The 11,383-nt window shown below is 37.6% G+C and overlaps 1 protein-coding gene and 1 long non-coding RNA gene across 3 annotated transcripts; one reads left to right on the forward strand and one right to left on the reverse strand.

The window, feature by feature from the left end:
- The first annotated feature begins 101 nt into the window (after positions 1-101).
- On the forward strand, positions 102-10,733 carry zgc:136858 (uncharacterized protein LOC678543 homolog). 2 transcript variants are annotated; one of them, XM_046848975.1, is made up of 19 exons: positions 102-192; positions 441-518; positions 1,119-1,233; positions 1,398-1,572; positions 1,657-1,768; positions 1,936-2,042; positions 2,120-2,246; positions 2,333-2,453; positions 3,498-3,583; positions 3,707-3,837; positions 3,956-4,015; positions 4,108-4,171; positions 4,259-4,353; positions 5,649-5,777; positions 5,918-6,032; positions 6,116-6,253; positions 7,730-7,896; positions 9,069-9,151; positions 9,251-10,733. In XM_046848975.1, the coding sequence occupies exons 2-19, from the start codon at positions 458-460 to the stop codon at positions 9,447-9,449; spliced, it is 2,085 nt and encodes a 694-aa protein (XP_046704931.1). In that variant the 5' UTR covers positions 102-192; positions 441-457; the 3' UTR covers positions 9,450-10,733. The 2 variants fall into 2 exon arrangements, with proteins under 2 accessions (XP_046704931.1, XP_046704932.1); XM_046848976.1 differs by lacking the exons at positions 102-192; positions 441-518 and having other exon boundaries at positions 1,168-1,233; positions 1,403-1,572.
- Positions 6,287-9,334, reverse strand: LOC124385729. The gene is made up of 5 exons (XR_006925792.1): positions 9,215-9,334; positions 9,096-9,135; positions 8,880-8,989; positions 7,736-7,841; positions 6,287-6,327 (listed from the first exon to the last, which is right to left on the reverse strand). It is a non-coding gene; the product is annotated as an uncharacterized LOC124385729 (long non-coding RNA).
- Positions 10,734-11,383: the final 650 nt, after the last annotated feature.

Below are 11,383 nucleotides of genomic sequence, written 5' to 3' on the forward strand. Positions count from 1 at the left end.
CTGAAATGGACACAGCTACACAATGTGTGGCCTTTGGTCAAAAACAAATAGACAACCCCTTTGGTCGAAGTTCACTTCCTCCCCTTTAGCATGTTTGCTAATCTATATGATAAATCTGTGCATTTTCAGGTGCTGAGCTAGCACTGCAACACAAGTAACACAAGCTGCGAGACCTGAGGCTCCTGTTTACAAGTAAGTAACTTGACTATTAAAGAGTATATTTGAGGATTGGCACATGCTGAACCTGCATAGAGTAACTGTGTATAAGTAAAGTTTGATACAGATATAAAGCAGTTTGATACACCAGCTCCTTTAAATAAGCATTTTACCAATAGAATATATTGGCTTCTTCACTTTGCATAAACAAAATGTTATATAATGATAGTTATAATGATAGCTGTGTGATTGGTGGCTGATTGAATTATTTTTCCATCAATAAGATTCCTTTGGAACTAAAATGCTGGGTAAGCTGTCATCCACCCTGCAGCGCTACATATCAGCAACTTCCTGCAGATCTGGTAAAGTTTGTACTGTATATTTCAGTAAATACTACGTTTCTACATACAGTTCGGAGACAAATAAAGGGGGGGGGGGTTCGAGGGGAATGTAAGAAGCATTTTGTTAAAATGGTTCATCTAAATGATTAACTGTATCTTTTGATGATTCAATATCTATCCTGATGGGAGTGATATCTCCACAGATCACAGTATCTCCAACCTTGCTTCACCCTATCCACAGGACATGCAGGCTCATAAAATAGTTCAAGGAGGATAAAATGAAATGTAAATGTAAATCACATGTGATGGTCTACACTCTCCAAAGACAAACCAATTTGGGACATTTCACAGCAACCTAGACAATCTAGACAATGCTCCTCATCAATATTATCAAAACATCTAAATAAGGGAATATCCTGTTATAAACAGCGATCTCATCATTGCAGTTCAGATCCAGAGTTTTAAGTTGTTTCGGTGGTTTTTGGTGACCCAACACCTTATTAAGGGTTTATTTACTTTAAATGTGTCTCCTATTTGTATGTGCAAAAAAAGCTTTAGTTATGATGATTATTGTAACAAAAGCAGCCTGGACCATGTTTAATCAGTTGGTTATTTCCCCAGATGTACTGTTTAAAATTCACCCCACAGTCTGTGAGGCTTTAGCTGAGCACTGGCCTGTCGTAGCTCTGGAGAGCACCATCATCACACATGGAATGCCATACCCTCAGAACTTGAGGTGATCTTTGGGCAAGCTAACTGCCTTGTTCAATTTCTTTTTAATCTCCTATTTATGGAAAGCAATATTCTGTATATATAATTATACTACTGACAAGCAATAATTAATTAGGGCTAATATCAAATATGTTACACCCATGAATTAAACAGACACTTAATTTCTAGCACAGCCAAAGAGGTGGAGGAGATTGTCAAAGCTGAGGGGGTAATCCCAGCCACGGTGGCTGTTTTAGAGGGAAAGGTGCATGTAGGCTTATCTTCAGATGAACTTGACTTCCTGGCCAGCAGTAAAACGACGCTTAAGGTGTCCAGGAGAGATTTGCCTTATGTTATCAGCAAGGTGGAAACATTTATAATGCTTCTTTACTCTTTATTGAGAGAACTTCATGATGAATATGAATGATATGAGTGAATAAATCTGCAGGGTTTGTCTGGAGGGACTACTGTTTCAGGTACGATGATTGCAGCTCACAAAGCGGGAATTTCTGTTTTTGTGACTGGAGGTATCGGAGGAGTACACAGAGATGGAGAAAATAGTAAGTCGCACTGTTTATTACTATAATTACTATCACCTGTTGATTTTTACCCACCAGCCAGCACTCCCATTTAATACAACAGCTGCCAGCTGTACATTTTTACACATTGACTTAAACATTCAATCACTTAGTCATTTTAAAGAGTAATAAGTGAATATTCCTCACAGCCCTGGATGTAAGTGCAGATCTGACTGAACTTGGCCGCACTCCGATCGCTGTGGTGTCTGCTGGGATAAAGTCCATCCTGGACATTGGCCGCACCCTGGAGTTCTTGGTCAGTGATAAATTAGCAACAAAAAAAAATGATTTTAATATTTTTTAATTTATTTATTATATGACTTACCAACCTAGGAAACTCAAGGGGTCTGTGTAGCTACGTATGGTGAGTCAAAGAGTTTCCCAGCTTTCTTTTCTCAAAAAAGTGGATACACATCACCTTACAATGTCCTCAATTCTGAAGAAGCTGCTGAGCTTATTGGTAAGTTTGAAGTTTATTAAAATATATTATATATGGTTATGGTTATGGTATAATATATGGTTATGGTTCTGTTTTTGGTCTAATAGTGTCTACACACTCTCTGGGGCTTCAGAGTGGAGTCCTGCTTGCTGTGCCTATTCCAGATGAACATGCTGCTGCTGGACAGCAGATAGAAGATGCCATACAAGCTGCTGTGAAGGAAGCCAGGTAACGCAAACAACCTGGGGTTTAGTAAATATGGGTATATTCAAACTAGGGTTTAAAATTATTTTTCTATCAAGGTAGAAAACAGCATATAATACGACAGTGTATTACGGCCAATATCGGATTTAAAAAAGAACTGGAAGGGAATTTACGAGTCCAGATTTTCAAGTTAAAAAACTCTGAATTAATAAAACATATAATTAAAAATTATATTAAAACTAGAATTTTTTGAGTAAACAAATGACAAATTCTGTATTTAAAACTCAAAAATGTGTGGGGTTTTGATTTTTATCAAGGAAGAAAACCGCATTTACACTTTGCAAGGTTTGCAACAAGGAAACACTCGTTATTTTAGCCCAAAATCACCAAAACATCATACTGGAAATTTCTGAGTTTAAAACTTGCAGATTTGTATTCATTATTAAGACACTGTCGTATTATATGCAGTTTTCTTCCTTCATAGAAAAAAAACAGCGCAAAGTAGGGGTAAAATGTGCAAAAGGTAAAGGTATGTATGCATCTCTATCACTCATCTCGTTATGAGCATAGTAAAGGATAATGCATTAAATAAAATATGCAAAAAAACTTGCTATAGCACCATAGCACATTATTTTGATAAGACATTATAGCCATAATAAATTATAGTACTTGGATACTTAAGTACATTTGAAGATGAATACTTTGTTCTTTTACACAAGTGAAAGTTTAAAAAGAGCACTTTTACTGGAGCAATATTTTACCTAGTGTACCTCTACTTTTACTCAAGTACAAGCTATGTACTTTAGACATGTGTTCGATTTACATCTTGATTAGGATAAAAGTTGTCTAGTTGTACTTGCAAATCAAAGGCATTAAATAAAAAGAAATGCAAATAAAGTCATTAATTTCTGTGATCTACACTTATTAGAATTTTTTGTTGTGCTGAAAAGATTTTTTTAAGCTGGCAATAGGGTTTATTTTAACTAATTGTCAAGAGATTAAACATAAACAAAATGAGAATTACACAAAGCAAAAGCTATCCAATCAGCAGGTTCTGTATATCCACAGGCTGAAAGGGATCAGAGGAAGAGATGTGACCCCCTTCATCCTGCACAGAGTCAATGAGCTCACTGAGGGACAGTCTCTCCGAGCCAGTATCCATTCATCCCATCCATCTACCTGTCTTTATCTATCACAGAAAAGAATCATTATTTACAACACTTATTTCTTCTTGTACTTCCGCTTTCAATATATTCCTTATCACATCTCTCTCCTAGACATAGCTCTAATTCATAATAATGCTCTTGTGGGCAGTCAGATAGCACGAGCCCTTGCTGAGCGCATGCATCATCCACAAGGAGGCTGTGGGAGCCACAAGGATGAAAAAGAGGCCCCAAAACCTAAAACTGTATGTAATCGCCATCTTATATCAAAAAGAAATGAAATTGCATGTAATAAAACACATTCTGGAAACTGACTAAAGTCTGTGACCTAAAGTTTCTGGTTTGATTTCTCACCTTCTACAGATTATTGTTGGAGGTGTAAATGTTGACTTCATCGCGAAAGGAGCAAGTAAGAAGTTATTGGTAGGGTAAACATATTTACGTGTCCTGATAGCATTAAGCCTTTTAAATTAATTTAAACTGTTGTTTAACAAATTTTTTTTTTTCCCCATAAGTTTGGACAAACAAACCCTGGAAGTGTCTGTCAGTCCTTTGGTGGAGTGGGCAGGAATATTGCAGGTAACACACCATATTTTTATGTGTTTTATGAATTGCTGTACAGAGTCAATACCTTGTTTTCTTTTTTTTTTACACTTGCCCCCAAAGACTGTTTGAGTAGACTGGATCAAAAGCCTCTGTTCATCTCAGCCATTGGAAAAGATTCTCATAGTGATGCTGTGCTCAACTACTGTAAACATATGGTAAGCAGTGTACAATGAATTCAACAATAATATATATTTCGATTTATTTGGATTGATCAGATCACTTTCATCTTTCTGCCTTATACACATGTACACCATATGGTGAGTGTTCTACTTAGCTTTGAGTTTGCAAGCCTGTGTTAGGTACACTTTATGCCAAACATTTAAGGAGACCTGACAATCACACCCATTTGTGATTCTTCCCCAAAGTGCTGCCACAGTATTGGAAGCACACAATTGTATAGAATGTCTTTGCTATACTTTTTCCCTTTACTGGAACTAAGAGGTCCATACGTGTTCCATTATTACATCTCAGGGAGTTTTTTTCTTCCACAGTCGCCACTGGCTTGCTCAAAAGGGACAAACTTAAACTTCTAAAGAACATCTTATTCATTCTTTATCACCGCATTATTTGTGTAAAGCTGCTTTGAGACGATGTTCATTGTTAAAAGGGCTATACAAATAAAAATGAATTGAACTGAACATTCCAGAATGACAATACAGTGCCTGTGCACATAGTGAGTCCCATGAAATCATGGTTTGCCATGGTTGGAGTAGAAGTAGAACTCGAATGGGTTTCACAGAGCCTTGGCCTTAATCCCACAGAACACTCTCAATTATTTTCATAATATGGCCACACAATCTCAGGTGCAATTTAGTTTCTGTCCTTTGGATTATGCACATGGCTAATACTGATTTTAATGTGAACGTTCCGGATATTGCCTGCTCCCAATATCATCCTGCCCAAAAGAATCCAGGTGGCCAAAAATATCAGAACAAAATACAAAATGTTGCAAACTAAAAAATCAATCTACTGAATTTACTGGCTACTGAATCAAATATTAGAATGTGATTTCTTTATTTTATGAGGATGAACTCCTAACCATGCATATGCAGAAAAATCCTAGAGGAAGAGAAATGCCAATAGTCTCATCACTCTTGCCTAAGTTAACTGACAAAGTAATTGCTGACTTAGTGCTCTCAATAAGGGGTGGGCAGGTTACACAGACTTAATGTGAAGGTATTTATGACATTTTACAGTGAATTATTGGTCTTCTTGTTCCAAACATCTCTCTCAGCAAATCACTATACACCTTTACACAATACCTTTGTTCACACATAGCATCGCTCTGTACACTTCAAACTGTAGGGTTTTAATGCTGAGAAATTGGAGGCAGGTGTGGTATTTCCCAGCTAGCTCGACCCATATAACCACATGTGTCTTACATACATTTATTGCATTCTGGTTGCACCTTGGAAAATGAGACCCCAAATCTTTGCTTTGCATTTAACAGGACACTCGTGCAGTTGCAAGATTGCAGGGTCAGCGAACGGCCACCTACTGTGCTGTCATTACAGAGACTGGAGAGCTGAGTCTAGGACTTGGGGACATGGACATCCACCAGGAAATCAAGGAGCAGTATGTGAGTGCCACTGAGTATGTTGATTGTTTATGTAAGTATGACGTTTTGTACAAAATAGACAGAAAAGCTAACATCAGTGGCTAGGTGGCACGTCAGAAAATCAGGAAAAGTTATGCTATATGATTGTAAATGTGGTGCAGGTTTCTCAGTATGAGGACCAGCTCTCCTCTGCATCTCTTGTGGTCCTTGATGGCAACATTCCTGTTTCTACTATAAATTACATATGCAGCCTTGCCAAAAAACATTCAGTTCCAGGTACGTCCAGAGCTCTATAAAAAGGTACTTTGAGCCACAAATGTGTGTCATCTGTGTGTCATCTGTGTGTGTGTGTGTTTCAGTATGGTATGAGCCCACGGATGCTGATAAGGCCTGTAAGCCTTTTGTTTCAGAAAGCTGGAAGGCACTCTCTTATACATCTCCCAATCTGGCTGAGCTGTGCACCATGAACAAGACTCTCTGTTTACCTACTCCAAAGGGTACATCCTGCTATCAACCACAAATGATCACTGATAACTTACCATGAAATGCGTGCTGCTTCTATATCTTATGCCTAGGAACACAAGAAAAAAAACGATTGATTTATTTCCTGTATTAGCTGGAAAACACGTGATCAAACACACTCTGAGTTCTGCTGATTTCTGTGGTTTATGCTGTAACCAGAAGCCACGACTCTGTTGAAATCTCAAATCTAATTGGTCAGATTTTTCTTTATAATAGCATGATTTTGACAGTATTGCTGACTTTATATGATAGACTACAGAGTTACATAAACTACAGACATATATACAGTACCAGTCAAAAGGGCTTATTTTATTCTTATTATTTTCAACCTTGTATATTAATGCTGAAGACATCCAAACAAAGAAAGAAAATGTAGGGAATTACGTAGTAAACAGAAATGAGTTAAATAAACCGGAATGTGTTTTATATTTTTAATTCCTTAAAGTAGCTTTGCACACACTTGGCATTCTCTGAGTCAACCGCATTAGGTAGTCACCTGGAATGGGTTTCCAACAATCTTAAGGAGTTCCCACAGGTTCTTGTTGGCTGCTTTTCTTTCAATCTCATCCCAAACCATCGCACCTGGATTGAGATCGAGTGATTGTGGAGGCCAGGTCATCTGATGCAGGATTCTATCACTCTTCCTCTTTAAATAGCTTTTACATAGCCTAGATGTGTGTTTGTGGTCATTGTCTTGTTGGAAAAAAAAATATGATAGTGACTGGATGGAATGCCGCTGCAAAATGCGGTAGTAGCCATGTTGGTTATGTGTGCCCTCAAATTTAAATGTCACCAACAGTATTACCAGCAAAACACACTCACACCACCACAACTCCTCGTCCACACTTCACAGCGGGAACCATACATTCAGGAAACCTTCGTTTACCCTCTGTACTTCTAACAATGGTTAGCAGTTAAAACCAAAAATCTCCAATTTGGACCCATCTGCCCAAAGGACAGTTTTCCACTGTTAATGTCCTGTTTTTCTTGACCCAACTACTTCTCTTCTGCTTGTTCCTCTGAGGTATGAATTTCAAGAAGCATTTATGTAAATCAGCAGTTTCTGAAGCTGGTAATTTGAATAAACTTCTCCGCTGCAGCAGAGGTAGCTCTATAAAACATATTATGGGTTGTTTAACACTTTTAACTTTACTACATATTTCCATACAGTTCTTGCAATAGTTTGAATGTTTTCAGTATTATTGTAGAATGTTTCATAATATTTTCATAATTTGGCCACACAATCTCAGGTGCAAATAAAAAAACACTGAAAGAGTTAGACTTCGGTTACAGGAAAATAATTCACATTGGACTGTTAACAATTACTATGCTTCTCAGACTGCATCACATTTTTTTTGGTCATAGATTCTTTTTCCATAACAGCATAGCACAAATGTTTTGTTCCTTATTTAAAACATGAAAGAAAGTTTCACATCATATTGCATTTTCAGTCTTACCAAGTTCTCTGGAGGATGTTTTGGGGTGTGCAGCAGCTCTTTCCCGCCCCCTGCTGGAGCACTTGCATTGTGTGGTAGTGACACTGGGTGCACTGGGAGTGTTGGTCTGTGGAGAACATGAGGCTGGAACAGTCAGTCTGCGACCCCGAAAGCACAAACGGGTATGAAACATTGCTAACACTGCTTAACAACACTTAATACTGTATGACACATTATTTAACATATTGCATTTGATTGTTTATCAGAAACTCACACATCACACTACAATACTTCTTTGGCTGTTTTTCGTTCCATATAGATTTGTGTGGCATTTTGTAGGTGCATGTGTGTGCATCCAATGTTTTAAGACATGCACGGTAGAATCATGTGCAAAAATCTTATTATTTTAAATTTATTATTTTAAATCCAAAATTCTGTCATTATTAAGGCAGCAAAAATACATTTCCAATTACTTTCCCTTGTAGACTAAAAACATCACAGAAAAATGTGTGCATATCTGTAAAAACATGATGCAACATGGTACACATGATGCAATAGACCATAAAAAAGGTTGTCAGATTTTACCTGCAGAAACAGAAGAAAAGCGAGAGTCCCCAAAGGGACCGTGACAGGTTCTCCAAGATGTTTAGTGAAACATAGCAGTCCTTACACAACTGCACAAAAAGTACCTGTACTGATTCAATTCTAGTAAGCCATCGGTTGTCATGGCGATTATTGTCTTTGATTAGTTTCTTACTGTTTTCTAATCTCTGGTAACATGAATTGGTAATATTTCACATCATTAGATTCGTGCTCAATAAGCTACAAGGGCATTAGTAAAGTATGGTACTGATGTACTGTAGGTGAGGAGGCCTGGGGTGCAGTCAGCTTTTTAATTCATCCCAACAGGGTTAAGTTCAGAGCTCTATAGCAGACCACTCAAGATCTTTCACCCCAACCCATGTGAACCATATCTTAATGAAGCTGGCTTTTAGCACAGGGGCACTGTCATGCTGGAACAGGTTTGGGTCTCATAGTTTAAGAAAAGGGAAATGTAATGCTACTGCTTCCAAAGACATCCAATACCATGTCTCCAACTTAGTGCTTAAAGTTTGGGGATATAGTGTGTGATGAATTATAAGCTCCAGCTGTACGGAGGATTTACCTGATAAAATGGCTATTGAATGTTGATACATAGAATATGTTTCCTGGAAAACTCTTCTGAGAAAGTACTACCTAGAAAAATCTTGTCACAAATGGAGCTTCTTTCATGTCCTAGAATGCACACAAACACACAGAAAGAGTTGTTGCTAGACATTATTTATAAGAATGTAAAAATAATGTTTTGGTGCAGAAAGGAAGACTGTGTGCTGTGTATTACCCGGCACTGTCAGTACGTTCTGAAGAAACGGTCAACGTCTCTGGAGCAGGAGACAGGTACCAATCTGAAACTGTCCAATTTTAATTAAATGTGCCACTGTTTTGTCTATATGCACCAACCTTTACGATCTGTCTCTGTCTGTCTCGATCTTTCAGTCTTGCAGGTGCAGTGATGGCAGGGATCCTACAAGGGAAAGACACGGACACCAGTGTGCGAATGGGCCTCCTGGCAGCACGTCTATCTTTATTCTCTCCTCACCCCATCGCTCCATCTTTGACCGCAGAGGCCATCCTCCCGGGCAGGGTACGCCCACAACCCTGGCCCAAACCTACCTGCATGTGGATGGAGTCATAATAAACTAGCTTTTATTTTTCAATAAAATCACAATATACCCACATAGGGCAAATTTGAAATACTCTATAATCATACTAAATGATTTCAGTCTTAATTTATGATGGTACCTTGGCAACAAAACCAGTTAGAACGACTGTTTTTTGTTTGTTTTTTTCACTTGTATGTACAATTGAATAAGTACACCTATGACAGTTCATTGGAGATGGAGAGCTGTTTTCCAAAACTACCTCATTCCTCACTTGCAGCTCATAGAGCAAGTTTGAGGCGTTCAACTAGATGCAACTTACACTAGTCACTTATAACCTGGTGTGTAGTGTATGGGAAATTGCCACAGCTTTCCTAATGACTTACCTGATGTTTGTCACCTTCCCCTGCACAGAGAAAAATGGAGGGAAAAACATTTACTCACATACTAGATATCTATTGATAAATTCCAATAAAATACCTGATAATATAACAAATAACAGACCACTACGACTACTACTACAAATTATAAATGTGTTCATTTGACACAGAGAAAGGGTTGTCTTGCTTTAAAAAAAATGATTGGACTTGGCATGAAGCAGAGTTATTGTTATAAGAAAAGATATACATTTATATGTCCCACAGTGGGGAAATTTTAAAATCACCATGAAGTTTCATATAACGGTGTGCAATGACGTTTTGTCCCCTTTTACACCATAGCAATTTGTTGATTATTACTTAATCATATTATATTTAAATTTGTGGTTTATTTAGGCAACAAATCCGTTCTTATAGTAATGACAATTATACAAATACAGAAAATACTGTAACTTAATAAATGGATTGTGTGAAGCATTGATAATGGAAGTCCCTGTACATGGCTTGTGACTATAGAAAAAAAAAAGTTTTACAACAATGCCAGCTGAATGCCAGTGTAATTTGATTTAGCTTCTGTTTGAAGAATCCTTGACCTGACCTGGTTAATCTAAAGTTTGCCATGAGGTTGCTGTGGAAGGATGCACACAGATAGCCGCTAGGGTAATTGCCAGTGTTCTCACTGGGAAAGAGTAGTGAATGCTATAATACTATAAAGTGAATAACTTCACCTGGATATTACAGATTAAAAGATAATACCCTACTAAAATCAACAGCGGCCTTAGTGTTTAGAGGGAAGATCTTCGCAACACACTTCGCACTGCTTGACACTATACTGAGCAGCTGTAGAAAAGTCATGAGTTATAATCTCAGTTCAGCTTTGAACTCAGTTTCTTCCTTGTGTTGTCTACCTTCTTGACACCATATGTATATGGAAATCTGTCAATTTGGGAGGTGCCAATGTTAAAAAATAAAATGAAATGAATTAATTGTAATTCAGTTTTATTTGTAAGACACTATTTAACAATAGACATTGTCCAAAAGGCAGCTTTACAGAGATCAAGAGTTTATGAAGTTGAGATGTATAAGTTTAGTGTATATTAGTTTGCAGAGGTGGCAAAAATACACACATCCTTCACTCAAGTAGAAGTACAGATACTTGTGTTTTAAAAGACTTGTAAAAGTTGAAGTACTGACTACACTTTTTTATTTAAGTCAAAGTGAAGTACAGGCTCTGACATGCACTCAAGTAAAAAATAGTCATTACTACTACCTGTTTTAGTGTCACCTCACATTAGAGACACTCCCACAGGACCCAACGCAAATGAGTGCGGCCCAGGACACAATTTGATGCGGGTGATAAAATACTCGTGTGTGTGGATTTTGGGAGAATAAAATTACTCGCAGGACTCCCGCTAAATTATCAGAATTTTTTTTCTTTCAAAAAATTTCTAAAAACAAATGAACTGTTATATATCTACTGCACAAAGGCAACAATGGCTAATAAAATAAAAAGATTTACAGGCATAAGGTCGGAAGCGAACTCTACTACGGTAGACTTCTTCTACGGTAGACTACTGGTGCTTACCGAGTCA

The sequence above is a fragment of the Silurus meridionalis genome, chromosome 5 (genome assembly GCF_014805685.1).
Source record: "Silurus meridionalis isolate SWU-2019-XX chromosome 5, ASM1480568v1, whole genome shotgun sequence".
Taxonomy (NCBI): domain Eukaryota; kingdom Metazoa; phylum Chordata; class Actinopteri; order Siluriformes; family Siluridae; genus Silurus; species Silurus meridionalis.

Coding starts and splice junctions, on each gene's coding strand:
- zgc:136858 (XM_046848975.1), top strand. CDS start 458: ATGCTGGGTAAGCTGTCATCCACCCTGCAGCGCTACATATCAGCAACT. Junction 1,769..1,935: donor ACACAGAGATGGAGAAAATA/GTAAGTCGCACT, acceptor TATTCCTCACAG/CCCTGGATGTAAGTGCAGAT. Junction 6,254..7,729: donor CTGTTTACCTACTCCAAAGG/GTACATCCTGCT, acceptor TTGCATTTTCAG/TCTTACCAAGTTCTCTGGAG.